The sequence below is a fragment of the Scyliorhinus torazame genome, chromosome 6 (genome assembly GCF_047496885.1).
Source record: "Scyliorhinus torazame isolate Kashiwa2021f chromosome 6, sScyTor2.1, whole genome shotgun sequence".
Taxonomy (NCBI): Eukaryota; Metazoa; Chordata; class Chondrichthyes; order Carcharhiniformes; family Scyliorhinidae; genus Scyliorhinus; species Scyliorhinus torazame.
In genome coordinates, this window is record NC_092712.1 from 80,017,399 (window position 1) to 80,036,814 (window position 19,416).

Here is a 19,416-nt window from a genome sequence, read left to right on the forward strand (position 1 = left end):
AATTCACTACCTGATTCTCTACCCCACCATTAAGTCGCCCCTTAAGAACTACCTCGTTGATCAAGCTTCTGGTCACCTGCTCCAATATCGCTTTTCTTTTTTTTAATAAATGTTTTTAGTGGGTTTTTGAACAAAGTATATTTACCGTTATGTACACAGAATAAGAAATATATATACACATATATAGAAGCGAAGGGCACACCCAAACATACCAAAAAAAAAGTAATAATAAAAAATCAAATAGAATAACTGGAAGGGTAAGGTGCACCAGCTCAACAGCAGCAACTCTGTACAACTGGCAAAATTATTTACAACACATAAGTAAGCGACTGTTTGTGGGAGGGGGGTGGGGTGGAGACTGGGGAGGTAAATATACATTTGGGTGCCGGAGAAACAATTACAGTGGGCAATACGTGAATGGGTTTGGTGTTGTCACTTGCTTCTCCCGGATGGATCTCACTGCGGTTGTCGTCTCGCGCTCACCTCCGCTTCAGCTGTTCCTCCCGTCTTTCGCCTGTATTCTCCTTGTTCTCTGTTCCTGGAGATGCCAAGTTTGTTATTGTATCCCGTGCCCTCCTTCCGTATGTCATTTCCCTGCCTCCCCCTCCCCCCCCCTGGTTCTCCTCTCTTGTTACCTGTCCCTTCCCTCGCCCCCCCCCCCCTCCTCCTCTTGTGCTTCGCCTTTCTTTCCTCTTAGATTTAGCTGCCCCCCCCCACTCTCCCGGTCTATCTCCCCCCTCTCATGCTTTGGGTACTTTCCCCTGATTCTTGGCTACCTGGCTATTCTTCTGCTTGTTCGTTGGCCACAAACAGGTCCCGGAACAATCGAGTGAATGGCTCCCACGTTCTGTGGAAGCCGTCGTCTGACCCTCGGCTGGGGAATTTGATTTTCTCCATTTGGAGAGATTCCGAGAGGTCAGACAGCCAGTCTGCAGCTTTGGGCGGTGCTGCTGACTGCCAGCCGAACAGAATTCTACGGCGGGTGATGAGGGAGGCAAAGGCAAGGGCGTCCGCCCTCCTCCCCAGGAATAGATCTGGCTGGTCTGAAACCCCGAAGACTGCCACTTTCGGCCATGGCTCCACCCTCATCCCCACCACTTTGGACATTGCCTCAAAGAAGGCTGTCCAGTACCTGCAAGTCTGGGGCAAGACTAGAACATGTGCCAATATCGCTTTATGTGGCTTGGTGTCAAATGTTTTCTGGTAAAAACCCGTTGAGCAATTAGGGATGATTAACTATGTTATAAGTGCTATATAGCGGGCGGCACAGTGGTTAGCACTATTGTTTCACAGCTCCAGGGTCTCAAGTTCGATTCCCATCTTGAGTCACTGTCAGTGTGGAGTCTGCATGTTTTCCCTGTGGCTGCGTGGGTTTCCTCCGGGTGCTCCGGTTTCCTCCCACAAGTCCCGAAAGACTTGCTATTTGGTCATTTGGACATTCTGAATTCTCCCTCTATGTACCTGAACAGGCGTCGGATTATGGCGACTAGGGGATTTTCACAGTAACTTCATTGCAGTGTTAATGTAAGCCTACTTGTGACAATAAAGGTTATTATTCTATAGTTGTATGTTGACTTAATTTAATGGCACTCCTGCTCACAATGCCAAGATCTCATAGCCCGAGCCCAAAGCACTGACAGTGACAGTCCCTAGAAGACTCCTATCTCCCTGCATCCTTGGACAAGGTGCTTACTTTATCCACTTGAGTATTTGAACTGACAACCTGGCAATCAGCTGACTGAGCTCAACAATCTCTCCCTTGGATGGTGGAGTATATAGATGGGTGGCAAGTGAGAGAAACAGGGAGGAATTGGAGAGTAAAGAAAAATACAATGGAGTAATATTTAAAAGTAGTTTCATGCATATATTTTATTCAGAGATAAGCTGGAATAATATACACCAGTGAACACACAAGATGCAATGTGAATTAGTATTTACATTTGAGTTGATAAATAGAAGTTAATGGCAAGCCATAAGGAAAAACAAGTAAGATTCCCTTTTACTTTAATCCACATTCTGATGGGTTCTGTACAATTACATACTCATGTTTTAAATATGATTTAACGGCTTTTGTTTTCAAAAGAATTATGGAACAGCTTTTAAGATACGTGGTTGTTGGAGGTTTTTCTGAGTCACTGAAATGTAGATTCATCCCCATTTTCTGTCCAGACAGCAGAAAAGGACTGCATTTCAATCATTTCAGACCATTTATCAACACTGTCTCCACAAAGGAAGGGACACAGCATTCATATAGAAGCTTAAGCTTGTCAAAAACCAAAAAATTAGTGGATAACAGCAAGCCTCATCTTTTTGATCCACATTTGTATGTTCTACTGAGGTGATTTTATTTTAGTCAACAGCAGATGATTAGCTATCAGATGTCCTTCCTGTGAGACTGAAGCTTCCCACCTCTCTCTTACAGTGTATTTGGCATTAATGTCAAAATTTGGCTTTTTGCAGGAATCAGTGATTCATCTGAGTGTTGTCACGAGGATTTTAGTAAAGTGTGAAAAAGTTTATATTTTGTCCGCTCTGATTATGCTGTAATAAACAAAAATGCTGTAATACAATGATGGATTTTATCACTTTATAATTGGAATTTGTCTGGGAAAGCATTTCGAGATATATATAACATAATGGTGGTTTGGCTACAGGTCTCAGCGTGGCGGTGTTGGCCACAATTTGAGATGATGAATCAAGAGTATCACCAAGACACATAATACACCAAACTGGCTTGAGTGCAATGCATCCTAAAGTGGTTGGTATCAATGGGCTAAAATACAACCAGTGACAACTCTAGCCTTTGACGAATTGAAACCCAACCCATTATATTCACTTCCAAAGCTGTTATGTGTAAATAATAATTACCTGGATCCAACTACAACTCCTCAGTTCCAATGCATATGGAACTTGAGACAATCAATAAAAATAGAAGGACTATATTAACTTTTATTTTGGAGTTAATGCTGAAGCTGCACATAATATAACTCTTCTTCTCGGACACTGGATAGCATTCGTTGTGAATGTAGTGTGCTGGCCATATACATACTATATACATAGAAACGCATGAAGCTATTCAATTTATCCCAATATATTAAGTCAGCTGTCAGCCTACTTAACTTGCTGCTACTTTTCATTAAATCTTTGAATACCTTGTGTCCTATGTGCTCAGAATGGAAAATGAGCCCAGACTGGACTTGCATTGTAAAAGCTAAACATAATTTCAAACAATATAGCTTACTTTTCTCACGTGCTATTTCTTTAAATGTTAGAAAAATAATGAATATGTCATCTGTAGGAAGCCCATATGCAGCATTTGAGTTAGTAGCATTTCGTGATTGGTAATGATATGCTTGAACTTAGAATAGTGTCGTTTTTTTACCCTATGGATACTTAAAAGCCAGCTTCGGGTCCCCCGACCACCAAATAAAGAGTGGGCTCGAAACCTGGCTGGCAAACATTCAATCTCAGGATTTTGTATAATTACTCTAAGGTATTCAATCTGAATGTAAATATTGCCCATTTGTACTTCTCCATCGAAAACAACAGGACCGAGAAGAAGCATCCTGTTGTGGTGACTTGGCAATTTACTTTGCACACACTCCCTTGGCATCTTTTAAGAAATTCAGTCTGAAACCTGGTACGTAAACTATGTGCAAACACAGGGCACATTAGGTAGAAATCATTGACACACATGTTGGTTAGACTTTTGTATTCTTTTCATTCATTCTCAGGATGTGCCACTGCTGGCAAGCTCAACATTTATCACTGTCCTGAGAATATGGCGGCAGGCGTTCATCTAACATGTTTGCTACAATAAATCTGAACAATTCCTAGTCCTTGGAGGCAGGGGAAAAGGAAAGAAATCCCACCCACAATAACCTCAATCCATATCGCTTAACAGTCAATAACTGCATAATGTTAGTCTGTTACTACTGCTTTGCTGTGTTAATCAAGATTCCAAATCACTTGTTCTCTTGCCATTACTTCCATTCTCATAATACTGTATAGGTTAAAAATAAATATACTTAATATTTTATTTACAATGATGATCTTTGAGCCTATTTCATCATCAGTATATAGTCAATCAGAAAGGCACCAACAAGCAATTATAGGGTTACATTCCACTTCTGTTTAAAAATCAATACTGCACGTTGGGATGTTTTTCTACATTGGGGCACTATATTATTGCAAGTTGTTATAACAGTTCGCAGTAATCTGAGGAACTCCAAAAAAGGAGCAAAAAGTGCCGATGGATTTGATGATCTGAGTAATGGCTACTTTCCCCGTCATCTTGTGGCTTGTCAACTATTCGCCAAAACAAAAAGAAAAGGCAAGGTAACATATCTAAAATTTCTGCAGTGGGAATGGCACTGGATGGAATTGGCTGTGAATGCAATTTTTCATGGAATCATCCATTGTCCAGAAGGTTCTGTTGAAAATTGTATCCACAAAATGATTTTTACAAAACTTTAGTGTCATTACACACGACTAATTTAGGTCAGAAATATTTAAATTAATATCTAATAAAAAATTCATACTGCAAATTGTGAGTGGGCACATCAAATTTTCTTTTTTACAATAATAGTAATTTCATTATTGTCACAAGTAGGCTTACATTAGCACTGCAATTTATCAATGTATTACTAATATTAATTTGAGGAACGCGTCATACTGTATAGATCTCAGTGAAGTTCGTATTGTCTTACATCTTTCAAGGTGGGACTGAACTTCGGGTTTCTGCTGTTGGCCACGTGTAGCAATGACTTGACTTGGGTGTCATGGAGAGTGGATGGGAACTCTGTCCCACTGCAACCCGGCGGCCAGCGTGGTCAGATGTATCAATGATTTTAAGTAGATTTTAAAAGCCTGCTTAAATAAATTCCAGCTGAGATATTTCATAAATGTTTTCACCTATTTATGCTCATCTGCTTTTGTTTTGTCTGGCAGGCACTTAAGTCTCTCGAGTCTTCATACCATTCTTAGTTCTTGTCCGCTGATGTTAACGGATTTTACCTAATGGGATCACACCCTCTCTCCCCACTACCCATAGTGTTTGGAAGAGGAGGAGGACCTATAGACAGGTCTGGGTCTACACTGGCAGCTTGTGCCCACATACTAGGGACCCTGGCGTACATATCTGCTGACAGGGGTAGCTGGTGTGGCACAATTAGTGCATGAGGAGGCCCCTCTGTGCAAAGGAAGCTGGGATCTCCGGCCCAAATGCCGCCAAAGGTTTTCTGAATTATGGTCCCCGGATTTTGGCACATCTCTTTAAATTACACTTCTTCACCCATTTTGTTTTTGCTCTCATCCCCCTTGTACTTCCTGCACCTGCCCAGATTTGAACCTGAGGCTATGCGCGAATGAGCTAATCTGGTAAAACAGTCTGCAAACTTCTATTTGAGTCTTCCCAAAACTTGGCAACAACAATTCCAATCTAAGTCATGCCAACATTGGATAATTTAGGCTTAGGGTTTCATAATTTGAAAACATCCACCATAAAACATAATTACTTGTAATTGAGAATTTACAAATGCTTCTAATAAAGAGAAAGCAAATTCAGTATGGCATATTGTATGTGAGTAATATGGTCAGTTTTTGATATCCAGTTCAGTTAGTGGGAGTTCAATGCAGAAGGCTTGATTTGTCTTCATTTTGTGCTCATCAAGTGAACAATATTAGGTCCAATGGAAGGAACGTTTACTGAATTCAAGTGTCCAGTTTTATGGCATCAAGCATTCTGGGTCAGGCCTTGCACATTTTGGTGCTTTCACTTTGCATCAAACCCAACTTCAGAAGAGCAGCCTGAGACTACACCAATGTGACATTTTATCAGTCATTCTCTGGATTCAGAGTGAGATTGCAATTAAATACAAAATTAGGGGTGGTTTTGTGCTGTGTGACCATGTGCACCAGGAACTGAGTTGTAGCTACCAGCTATAGAAGGCTGCAATTTTGTATTGAACAGTGCTATCTGTTCAGACACTAGATGGTTAACAGTGGTTTCTGTGCCTGACTAATTTCTTCCTGGCAGTGAGACAGCATTTTATCAATGTATTTATTAATCTAAACAGCGTGTGCAGAAGGCAGTCCAGAAGTTTGCATTTGATGAAAGATAGTCTTGTGAACAGATCACAGTGTAAAATCCATAACATTTTCCTGAAATCTCTTCGCCCTTGTCATCTCCTTTCTTTTCACACGGTCTCAACTTTGCTGGGATCATAGGCATCTGGAAAACAGCAATAATCTGGGATAAAGAACATTATATCAGCATCTGTTTCACACATAATGCTTCCAGCCACACACTTCAGCCTATGTAATCCAATGTGACATTATTCAGTGTTATGGAACGGTCAACTCATTAAACCATATGTTGAAATCAATGAGGAGTGAGGCATACATGAGAAACATCCACATTTAGAGAAGGCAGTCAGTGTTTGGGCCTGAGGACCTGCTTTGCCTATTTTTCTGCTTCAATCTCAGGGGGTGGAGACAGCTATGAGCTTCCCACAGCTAAAGTTCCAAGTTCCTCGCACTCCTTCTCACCCACTGTAGCTCAGTCGAATGCATTGAGCTTCCCCACAATGGTTGCCACATTTGGCAGAACAGGTAAAAGTGAGGATAAGGATTTGTTTTCATTCCGGTCTCATCGCAGATAATTCAAACTGCTGTTCCATTTAGCTGGAATTTATCAGCTTGTGCGATCTGAGGGAAAGGCACAAGCTAAATAAAAACACAAGGAAAGGACGTTTGTAACTTTTGTGAGCCAGTGATATATGGAGCTGAATTCTCCGTCGTTGGGATTCTCCGTTTGGCCGGCAGCCCGGAGTTTTTCCAACGGCGTGGGGCTGCCCCACAATGGGAAACCCCATTGACCAGCCAGCGAAACGGAGAATCCCGCCGGTGTGCCGCACCAAACATCTGGTGCAGGAGATGGAGAACCCCCCCACAGTCTAGGTTCTGGGCACAACTGTCGTTTGTGTGGGCTTATAGTGAGATCATTTTAACATGTTAAAATCTTCATTATAATCTAATGTCCTTTAGGGAAGGAAATCTGCCATTCTTACCTGGCCTGGTCTAAACGTGAGTCCAGACCCACAGCAATGTGGTTGACTCTTAAATGCCCTCTGAAATAGCCTAGCAAGCCATCCAGTTGTATTCAACTTCTACAAAAACACAAATAAGGAATGAACCGGACGGACCACCCAGCATTGAACCAGGCACTGGAAACGACAACGGCAAACCCAGCCCTGCCGACCCTGCAAAGTCCTCCTTACTAACATCTCTTGTGCTAACGTTGGGAAAGTTGCCTCACACACTAGTTAAGCACCAGCCTGACACAGTCATACTCACAGAATCATACCTTACAGACAATGTCCCAGACACCGCTATCACTATTCCTGGGTATGTCCTGTCTCTCCAGCTGGACAGACCCTGCAGAGGTGCCAGCACAGTGATATACAGTCGGGAGGGAATTTTTCTGGGAGTCCTCAACGTCGGCTCTGGACCCAATGAAATCTCATGGCTTCAGGTTAAACATGGGCAAGAAAACCTCCTGCTGATTACCACGTACCGGCCACCATCAGGTGATGAATTAGTACTTCTCCATGTTGAACACCACTTGGAGGAAGCACTGAGGGTGGCAAGGGCACAGAATATACTCTGGGTGGGGGAGTTCAATATCCATCACTAAGAGTGGCTCGGTAGCATCACCACAGACTAAGCTGGCTGGGTGCAAAAGGACATAGCTGCTAGACTGGGACTGCAGCAGGTGGTGAGGGAACCAACAAGAGGGAAAAACATACTTGACCTCATCCCCACCAACCTGCCTGCTGCAGATGCAACTTTACATGACAGTATCGGTAGAAGTGACCACTGCTCAGTCCTTGTGGAGACAAAGTCCCCTCTTCACATTGAGGATACTCTCTATTGTGTTGTGTGGCACTACCATTGTGCTAAATAGGATAGACTTCGAACCGATCTAGCAACTCAAGTCTGGAGATCCATGAGACACTGTGGGCCATCAGCAGCAGCAGCAGAATTATACTCAACCACAATCTGCAACTTCATGGCCCGGTATATCCCCCAGGGGATCAACACTGGGCCAATGAAGAGTGCAGGAGAGCATGTCAGGAGCAACAACAGGCTTACTGAAAAATGAGGTGTCGATCTGATGAAGCTACAGCACAGGACTACTGTGTGCCAGACAGCATAAGCAACAAGTTATAGACAGAGCTAAGCGATTCCACAACAAATGCATCAGATCTAAGCTCTGCAGTCTTGCCACGTCCAGCTGTGAATGGTGGTGGACAATTAAACAACTCACTGGAGTAGGAGGCTCACAAATATCCCCATCCTCAATGATGGAGGATCCCAGCACATCTGTGCAAAAGACATGGATGAGGCATTCGCAATAATCTCAGCCAGAAGTACCGAGTGGATGATCCACCTCTGTCTCTCCGGAGGTCCCCAGCATCACAGATGCCAGTCTTCAGCCAATTTGATTCCCTCCACGTGATATCAAGAAATGGCTGAAGGCACTGAATAGTGCAAAGGCTAAAGGCCCTGACAATATTCCGGCAATAGTACTGAAGACTGTGTTCCAGAATTTGCCGGGCCTCTAGCCAAGCTGTTCTAGTACAGCTACAACACTGACATCTACCCAGCAATGTGGAAAGTTGCCCAGGTGTGTCCTGTACACAAGAAACAGGACAAATCCAACCCGTCAATTATCGCCCCATCAGTCTACTCACCATCATCAGCAAAGTGATGGAAGGAGTCAGCAACAGTGCTATCAAGCAGCACTTACTCAGCAATAACCTCTCATGGATGCTCAGTTTGAGCTCCACCAGGGTCACTTAGCTCCTAACCTCATTACAGCCTTGGTTCAAACATGGACCAAAGAGCTGAATGCCAGAGGTGAGGCGAGGCGACTGCCCTTGACATCAAGGCAGCATTTGACTGAGTATGGCATCAAGGAGCCCTAGCGAAACTGGAGTCAATGGGAATCAGCCATTAAATGGTTTCACGAAAGTGATAAGATATATTTTTGATAAAAAAGCGGGTTAAAGGGATATGGGCAACAGGTGAGGGGGTGGATTTGAGACGAGGAAGAGATCAGCTATGATCCAACTCAATGGTGGAGCAGGCTCGAAGGGCTGAATTGCCTACTTCTACTCCTAATTCCTATGTTCCCCAAGGGGGGACACTCTCCGCTGGTTGGAATCGTACCTGGCACAAAGGAAAATGGTTGCGGTGGTTGGAAGTCAATCATCTCAGCTCCAGGACATCACTGCAGGTATTCTTCAGGGTAGTGTCCTCGGCCCAACCATCTTCAGCTGCTTCATCAATGACCTTCCTTCCATCATAAGGTCAAAAGTGGGGATGTTTGCAGATGACTGCACAATGTTCAGCACCATTCGCAACTCCTCAGATAACGAAGCAGTCCATGTCCAAATGCAACAAGACCTGGACAATATCCAGGCTTGGGCAGACAAGTGGCAAGTTACAATAGTGCCACACAAGTGCCAGGCAATGACCATCTCTTACACGAGAGGATCTAACCATCGCCCCTTGACATTCAATGACATTACCATCGCTGAATCCCACACAATCAACATCCTTGTGGTTACTTTGATTTGAAACTGAACTGGACTAGCCATATTAATACTGTGGCTACCAGTGCAGGTCAAAGGCTAGGAATCCTACAGTGAGTAACTCACCTCCTGACCCTCCAAAGCCTGTCCACCACCTACAAGGCACAAGTCAGGAGTGTAAAGGAATACTCTCCACTTGCCTGGATGAGTGCAGCTCCAACAACACTCAAGAAGCTTGACTACTCCACCTTCCACAGACATTCAAACCTTCCACCACCGATGGACAGTGGCAGCCGTATGTGCCATCTCACTGCAGGATCTCACCAAGGTTCCTTAGTCAACACCTTCCAAACCCACGATCACTGTCACCTCGAAGGACAAGAGCAGCAGATATCTAGGAATCCCACCACCTGGAGGTTCCCTTCCAAGTCATTCACTACCCTGACTCGGAAATTTATCTCCTTTCCTTCACTGGGGAAAAATCCTGGAACTCCTTCCCTAACAGCACAGTGGGTGTACCTATGCCTCAGGGTCTGCAGTGATTCAAGAAGGCAGCTCACCACCGCCTTCTGAAGGGCAACTAGGGATGGTCAATAAATGCTGGCCTAACTAGCAACGCCCACATCCCGGAAATGAATTAAAAAAAAATAATTTGTAAAACCTGTGACTTGTAAGTGCACACGTTGCTGAAATATTACAACACTACGTTATGGTTTCAGAAGGATCATTTTTGTTGACACTTGTTATTATCCTGCATTAATGTTGCATTAAACATATTGATCAATACAGGAAAGTTAATGTAGAGGTTGTTTACTTTAAACCAGTGCCAAGCTGCACCTGTCATGGTGTTATGCTTGCTGCCTGACTTATCACTGGGGTCAGGGGTTAATGCCAAGCAACTCAAGGGCAGAGAGGAAACCAAAGGCAGCTATGAAAGAAAGAAGGACTTTCACTTCTAAGATGTCTTTCCTGACTTCAGAATTACTACTGACGTGTACTCGCTGTTGTAATGAAGGGAACACTGCAGCCAATTTGCGCACAGCAAGCTGCCACAAAGTGCAATGTGGTATAATGTGAACAAGGAGATAAACACATGAGGGGGAAACGAATGTAAACTTTTGCTGATCTGATCAGATGAAGAGAGGGAGGAGGAAACTCATGTGGAGCATAAACACAGGAGGAGAATTGTTGTGACAACAGGCTTAAATCTGTGCTGTACATTCTTTATCGTTCGGTGGAGTGACCAGATCAATTATTTTTAGTTATTTGTTAGGGAGTAAACATTGGCCAGGGCATGAGAGGAACTTCATTAGTCTTCTTCAAATAGTGCCAGCGTAAATTTCACTTCCACCTAAGATGGTAGGCGGGGTTTCAGTTTAATGTTCTATATGAAGTATGGCACCTCCGACAGTGCAGCACTCTCTCAGGCCTGCATTGAAATGCCAGCCTAGACTTTTTACTCAAATCTTGGGAGTGGGACTCGAATCTACAACTTCCAGCCTCAGAGTGCTGTCAACGGAGCCAGGTCTACAGGGATCCCAAATCCCATGACATGGGAACTATGGCTTTCGACAGAAAGACGTTTGGGGAATATTATCTGGCAACACTTTCTGTTATTCCTGTGCAAATAAATAGATGACTGAGGACTGGGGTAGAATGAGCACAAGGAGCAGGTCAATCCCAGATTATCCGCCAAGGGAGAATGGAGCAGCATCTACACCAGGCCTCCCCTTGCCAGTTTAGCTCAATGGGCTAGACAGCTGGTTTGTGATGCAGAGCAAGGCCAGCAGCGCAGGTTCAATTCCTATATTGCCTGAGGTTATTCATAAAGGCCCTGCCATCTCATCCTTGCCCCTCGCTCAAGGTGTTGTTATCCTCAGGTTAACTCACCACCAGGCAGCTGTCTTCCACAAAGGGGAAAGCAGCCGATGGTCAACTGGGAACATGGCGACTTTCCTTTTACCTCACCCCCTGCCCTTGGACTAGATTCCAGAAGATTACTTCCTGACCAGACACAACTTCTTCCTGAGTGTTAAGTCCAAAGAGGGAGAATGTTCCAGCCTACTTACACACTTCAGCAACCCACACCCTTTGGTTATTGTTGAAACACAGTTTCCGTTTTATGAGTAAAAACAGCAATCATGTGATGTGTAATGAGGCAGACTTGATTAGGGAACTTAAGGTGACCACAACATGATAGAATTCACCCTGCAGTTTGAGAGGGAGAAGCTGGAATCAGATGTAAAAGCGTTACAATTGAATAAAGGTAACTACGAAGATATAAGGGAGTAGTTGGCCAGAGTTGATTGGAAGGGGAGCCTAGCAGGCGAGATGGTGGAACAGCAATGGCAGGAGTTTTTGGGGGTTATTTGGGAGGCACAACAGAAACTCATCCCAAGGAGGAGGGAACATGCTAAGGGGAGGACGAGGCAACTATGGCCGACGAGAGAAGACAAGGGCAGCATAAAAGCAAAGAAAAAAGCATACAATGTGGTGAGGAATAGTGGGCATAAGGAGGGGAGAAGATGAAATAGGAGTGTAAGCTGGCTAGTATATAAAAGAAGATTGCAAAAGGTTGTTTTTAGAAATATAAAAGGTAAGAGAGAGGCAAGAATGGACATTGGACCACTGGAAAATGAGGCTGGAGAAGTAGTAATAGGGAACAAAGAAATGGCAGAGGAACTGAATAGGTACTTTGCATCAGTATTCACGGTGGAAGTCAACAGTGCCATATCGGAACTTCCAAGAGAATCAGTGTGCAGAGGCAAATGTAATGGCCATCACTAAGGAGAAGGTGCTGGGGAAGCTGAAAGGTCTGAAGGTGGATAAATAACCTGGACCGGATGGACTACACCCCAGGGTTCTTAATGGGAGAGCTGAGTAGATTGTGGAAATGTTAGTGGTGATCTTTCAGGAATCACTGGAGGCAGGGAGGGTCCCAGAGGACTGGAAAGTGGCTAATGTAACACCCCTGTTTAAGAAGTGAGGGAGGCAGAAGATGGGAAATTATAGGCCGGTTGGCCTGACTTCAGTTGTTGGTAAGATTTTAGAGTCTATTATTAAGGATGAGATTGTGGAGTACTTAGAAGTGCATGATAAAATAGGACTGAGTCAGCATGGATTTGTCAAGGGGAGGTCATGCCTGACAAATCTGTTAGAATTCTTTTGAAGAGGTAATGAGGACGTTAGACAAAGGAGAACCAATGGACATGATCTATTTGAATTTCCAGAAGGCCTTTGACAAGGTGCCATGCAGGAGGTTGCTAAATAAAATAAGAGCCCATGTTGTTAGGGGCAAGGCACTGGCATGGATAGAAGAATGCCTGACTGGCAAAAGGCAGAGAGTGGGATTAAAGGGGTCCTTTTCAGGATGCCAGCCGATGACTAGTGGCAGCAATGTTGGGACCGCAACTTTTCACAGTATCAATTAATGATCTGGAAGAAGGAACTGAGGACATTGTTGCTAAGTTTGCAGATGATACAAAGATATGCAGAGGGACAGGTTATGTTGAGGAAGCAGAATGGTTGCTGAAGGACTTGGACAGGCTAGGAGAGTGGGCAAAGAAGTGGCAGATGGAATACAATGTGGAAAAGTGTGAGGTTATGCACTTTGGTCGGAAGAATGAGGCATAGACTTTTTTAAATGGGAAAAGGCTTCGGAAATCAGAAGCACAAAGGGACTTACGAGTTCTACTTCAGGATTCTCTTCAGGTTAACGTGCAGGTTCAGTCGGCAGTGAGGAAGGCAAATGCAACGTTAGCATTCATGGCGACAAGGTGAGAATACAAGGGCAGGGATGTGCTGTTGAGGCTCTATAAGGCTCTGGTCAGACCCCATTTGGAATATTGTGAGCAGTTTTGAGCCCATTAGCTAAGGAAGGATGTGCTGGCCTTGGAAAGGTCCAGAGGAGATTCACAATAATGATCACCGAAGTGAAGACTTGTCATATGAGGAGTGGTTGATGACTCTTGAGTCTGTACTCAATGAAGTTTAGAAGAATGAGGGGGAATCTCCTTGAAACTTACAGAATACTGGGATGCCTTGCATGGAGAGGATGTTTCCAATAGGAGGAGAAACTAGAACCCGAGGCCACAGCCTCAGATTGAAGGGACGATCCTTTAAAACTGAGATGAGGAGGAATTTCTTCAGCCAGAGGATGATGAATCTGTGGAACTCTTTGCTGCAGAAGGCTGTGGAGGCCAAATCACGGAGTGTCTTTAAGACAGTAATAGGCAGGTTCTTGATTAATAAGGGGATCAGGCGTTATGTGGAGAAGGCAGGAGAATGGGGATGAGAAACATGATTGAATGATGGAGCAGACTCGATGGGCCAAATGGCCTAATTTTGCTTCTATGTCTTATGGAATGACCACATAATCTGATTGACATAATCAGGGGAAGAATGTCAGTCAGGACTGGGAACTTCCTACTCTTCAAATAGTGTCATCTAATCTTCTAAACCATCTTAGCTGATAAAAGAGCCTTGATTTAATGTCCTATTTGAAAGATGGTATCTCCACCAGTGAACACGTCCTGTCCTGCATTAAATGAAAATTACAGTGGAAGTCTACATTATGTGCACAAATCCTGGAGTGGGGCTTGATACCATGGCTTTGTGGTCAAGGTTGATTCAGGTGGTAATGCAGAGGCAAAACTGTTACCACTGATAGCAGTAAAGAATTTATTTATTGTATTTTTTGTTTCATTTTATTTTAGAAAACATCAATTACATTTATTGTCCTTTTAATTCATTAAAAAAGCGTTCTTTATTCATTTATAAGAATACCATTTCTACGCAGGAGGATTGCAGAGTGGGGTCCTTAGGGGTAAAGTAAAGTCACCATAGTCCCAGATGACCATAGGCTGCTTTCCCCTTTGAGGAGGGAAAGCTGACTGGTGGTGATTTAACCTGAGGATCACCACACCTCAGGCGAGGGGCAAGGTTGAGAAGGTGGGGCTTTCATGAATAACCTCAACCAGTACAGGAATTGTTTTTCTTTTGTTTCCTTCAATGTAAGTGAAGGAATGTTCGATACGCCTAAATCCCTAAGTTACAAGCTGTAACCCATTGCAATTATTTTGTTTCCACGGCACATGGCTCATATCGAGGGGCGTATTGAGCTGTCAGCTTTTTTGCTTTAGGTTTGCACGCATTCAGTCATCTCCAAGTCAAATTCCCGTTACAAAGAATTTTCTAACCCAAAATCCGATTTCCAATTTCCCTTTGTAAAGCAGAATTGCTAAATAACCTTAACCAAATGGCCCAGATGGCAATACCTATTAGGGGAACCATACAGACCTGAACTATCTCAGATTTCATCTCCAGTCTGGTGTGTTCTGTTACTTTAAAAGTATGATATAAATGCAAGTTATTGTAGCGCTGAGCTAGCTGATTGCAGCCAAGCAGTAAAGTTGCTGCAATTAACAATAAAACCCTAGGCCAGAGAGGGGATGGAAATCAGTCGACCCACTTGTCTTGAATCACCAGTCAGTGACTTAAAACATAAATGTGTTGCCTCTGAGAGTGGCTCATGGAATCTCATCCCAGTGTGAGTCAGTGTTTTCAGGGCAGGGAAATGCGTTGGGACTCAGTGCATTTTACAAGATTAATGACTCTGTGTTTATTTGAGTGCTGATCACTTTCTCTCAATCTCTGATTCTGCCCGATCCAGCTTACTGAATGAAAGATCACAATAACTCCATAATCAGCTGCCCTCTAGTGGACACAAATGCAATAACATCATACTAACTGCTCTGGGAAATAAATAGTACTGCAGTTACCAAATAGTTCAAATTTGAGGTGTCAGCATTTGGAATAAGGAGGGGCCAAACAAAATTAAAGGCAGCTAGAAATGACTAATAGAAACCTCATCGAAAGCAATGGAGCTCAAGATAAATTGCAATTGGATGGAGAGTATATCTTTAATTGTCCCTGGGCCGAATTTCTAGTCGAAGAAAAGGACAGGGTGGATAAAGCACCTAAAATGTGATACAACCTGGAAATTGCAACCTGGAAATGATTGTTCCCTATACTGAACGGTCAAACATTCAGTAAGTCAATGTCAACCCAAACTGGTTGATTATTCCAAAGGTACAAACATTCCATAGAAAACTGTCAGATCTGCTCAAAAACTGCATAAGCATCCTAACTGTTGCCTGAAATGGATACCTTAGTGCATCATTCGGGATAAGCTGATTAAAAAAGACGTAAACAGTTAAAGGGAACAAACAGCCGCCTTACAGGGGACTCAAAGCTTGGCTTCATTCATAACATCTGCATAGTTCCAACAATACTGCAAATGAAAACAATCTGTTTCAATAAAGATTGTTTGCACCGCAGGGCTCGTAAAGAAACAGATCTCCTGCCAAAATAAATAGTGCCATTAGATTTCTCTAAGTGGTGGGCCATCAAATCATTTGGCATGGAGATGTCTCAGATAAAGGCTGGCCTGTTGATACTCTAGGTAAACACCAACGAGGTCTTGTCAGGAAACATGGGCGCGCCAAACAAGAGGGTGAAACTAACCCTGGAGTGGCAGGAACATTCACTCTGCAATTATAGCAGTCATATGGAGGTCATTAGCTCACCCTTATGGTCACTTTGGGCATTGCACGGTTAGATTTTCTTTTCCCCTCACAAAAGTTACCAAGTCTGACACGCGATAGAAGCAGCAGCTCTGTGACTTCTGGCAGCTGACCTGACTCAGTCCTGCCTGTGGCCGGGCAGCTCCAGGTGTTCACATCCTGGAGTCCCGGGGCTGCCAGTATCTACATGGCACCCTCACAGCTCTCAGCGATTGCTGGAGCTCCTACCATTGACCTCTTACCCTGAACAACACAAGATCGCCATTCATCTCTTCTCCAAGCTGTGGGAGTGTGAATTTATCTTAGTCGATTGTCTGTCTTGACAGTTCAGTAAATCATTGTTTGTTGAACACTGATGGCACTCTGCACATCATTTCTCTTCCTATTCCTGGATCTGTCATAATAGTATTTCAATACTGCTCTCTTCATATTTTGCATATTGTCTTTATCTCTTTTATGATGTTATATTTTGAATAAATGTAAAAAGAACTTTCGAGCTCTTGGACAATCTGCCTTCATCATGCGGATTATCAATGTGTAGCTGTTACCACTGGCTTTCAATCTGTGTGGAGAGATTTCCACGGACTATCTGACCACAAGAAGCCAGATCCTCTTCCTGAAATGTTATCCTTTAGTTCATGTGCCAGATTTAGGACCAGGCTGAGCAGGACTTGTGGCAAAAGGGGGCAAAGGTTAAAGGGAGGAAGTGGCCTGACCTCCACTAAACTGTCATTCTGGTTCCTACCAACCTCTTCTAAATCTCTAGCGTCTTAATGGGGTGGCATGGTAGCACAGTGGTTAGCACTGTTGCTTCACAGCTCCAGGGTCTCAGGTTTGATTCCCGGCTTGGATCACTGTCTATGTGGAGTCTGCAAGTTCTCCGTGGGTTTCCTCCGAGTGCTCCAGTTTCCTCCCACAAGCCATGCTGTTAGGTGAATTAGATATTCTGAATTCTCTCTCTGTGTACCCGAATATGCATCGGAGTGTGGCGACTAGGGGCTTTTCACAGTAACTTCATTGCAGTGTTAATGTAAGCCTACTTGTGACAATAAAGATTATTATTATTATTCACCTAATTTCTAGCCACTGTAGTAATAATCAGGCTATGATCGATGCCCGCACTAAAAGCAGACAGGGACTGATAAAAATTAATAAATGTGGACCAATGATGTAATTGGGATGTGACTGATTTTTAGTCTTTCCCCAGGGGAAAGTCTCCGCTGTCTGTTGTCTGTTTATGAGCTCTTCATGGGCCAGAACATAGAACATACAATGCAGAAGGAGGCCATTCGGCCCATCGAGTCTGCACCGACCCACTTAAGCCCACACTTCCACCATATCCCCGTAACCCAATAACCCCTCCTAACCTTGCTGGACATTTATCATGGCCAATCCACCTAATCTGCGCGTCTTTGGACTGTGGGAGGAAACCGGAGCACCCGGAGGAAACCCACACACACACGGGGAGAATGTGCAGACTCCGCACAGACGTGACCCAGTGAGGAATTGAACCTGGGACCCTGATGCTGTTAAAGCACAATGCTAACCACTGTGCTACCACGCTGCCCTTCCTACCGTTCCTGCAAAAATGAAGGACGAAAATGAAGGACGAAAATGAAGGATTAGGGAACATCGGATGACAGCCACCCCAGCCTCGACTGTGGCCACAAGCCCTCAGACCACCCCAATCCTCTCCTGATGATGCTCCTGACCTCTCAGACTTGGTGCACCCTTCCCGGTCATTGGGGCAGTGATTTTCTGGCCCGTCCCGCTGACATCGCCCCCTCCCCTCCTCCGCGCCCCACCTTCTTCGTACGTTCCCCAACGGCAGGGCAGGCGAGCCATTCAGAAGACCGAGGATTTTTGTGGGACTGCAAGGTTTTGCCTGCAGCTAATGGCTCATCACATTCGGGAACCAGCCATGGTCTCAAGCCTCCCACCCCAGCTCCCCCACCGCCCTTAAACTCTCTCTGGGTGCCAGGAACAGACTCCCATGGTGCCATGCTGCAGCCTCCTGCTGCTAATATCTGCTGCCATCCGCTGATCAGGCAGCCAATCAGGCTGGTTGCTCGGACAAAAACAAATTACTGCGGATGCTGGAATCTGAAACCAAAGAGAAAATGCTGGAAAATCTAAGCAGGTCTGGCAGCATCTGTAGAGAGAGAGAAAAAACTAACCTTTTGTGCCCAGGTGGCCTTTTGTCAAAGCTAAAAGACATAGAAAGTAGGAAATATTTATACTGTGGGGTGAGGAATGAAAAAGGAGTCAAAGCCACAGAAACCAAGGGAACATAGTGCAAATAGGCACAGAAACCACAGGGAAACGGGGTGCTAATAACCACAGAAACCAAGGTGAAAGAGTGCTAATGGCAGTCCCCGGAGAGAACAAAAGATGTGAAACTAACATCAGAGGCTAAACTGTGACAGATGCAGATGTGGGGAAGCAAACGGGAGAAAAGGAAAGGAATGGGGGGATAAGATTGGGGGGAATATATATAAAAAGACAAGAAACAAATGAATGGTAAAAGACAGTTGAAATAAAATAATCTAAGGGTCGAGGTGGGGTAGAGCTAATCATCTGAACTTGTTGAATTCAATGTTGAGATCGGAAGGCTGTAGCGTGCCTAACCGGAAGATGAGAAGCTGTTCCTCCAGTTTGCGTTGAGTTTCACTGGAACATTGCAGCAGGCCGAGGACAGACATGTGGGCAGGGTCTTGTGTTAAAATGGCAAGCAACGGGAAGGTCAGGGTTCTGAATGCACACAGACCGAAGGTGCTCAGCAAAGTGATCACCTAGCCTGCGTTTGATCTCTCCGATATAGAGGAGACCACATTGGGAGCAGTGAATGCAATAGACCAGATTGAAAGAGGTGCAAGTGAAATGCTGCTTAACCTGGAATGAGTGTTTTGGGCCTGGGATGTTAAGTATGGTTGCTTGGTGGTAGTTAACAGGGATTTGTACAAATGAGGATAACCATGCCGATTGGCAGAGCCTCGACCTTGTGAGTTCCTTGGCTGTCTGCTCTTCCAGCTCCCTGGTAATATTAGCACTGTGGTTTCACTAATCTCAGCTACATTTTTGCAAAAGGTGAAAAACTGTGAAATATATGGAAGATTGGTTGTCTGCTCCAGTACTATTGAACCTTGCCTTTAGATAAGTCACCTCAAGAGGATTAACAGGCACTTTGCCTGCTACTGGGCTTCCCTGCAACCTTTCTTCCCACTTGTTAATAC

The 19,416-nt window shown here is 44.2% G+C and overlaps 1 protein-coding gene across 6 annotated transcripts in view; it reads right to left on the reverse strand.

Annotated features, from left to right (window-relative positions):
• Nucleotides 1-1,843: 1,843 nt before the first annotated feature.
• The window catches only part of jcada (junctional cadherin 5 associated a), a 483,762-nt gene continuing 466,189 nt past the window's right edge, over nt 1,844-19,416 (reverse strand). For all 6 annotated transcript variants that reach the window (XM_072508374.1, XM_072508375.1, XM_072508378.1 and 3 more), the window contains one exon: nt 1,844-6,232. In XM_072508374.1, coding sequence (XP_072364475.1) covers nt 6,198-6,232 — 35 coding nt within the window. In that variant the 3' untranslated portion in view covers nt 1,844-6,197. The remainder of the gene's footprint in view (nt 6,233-19,416) is intronic.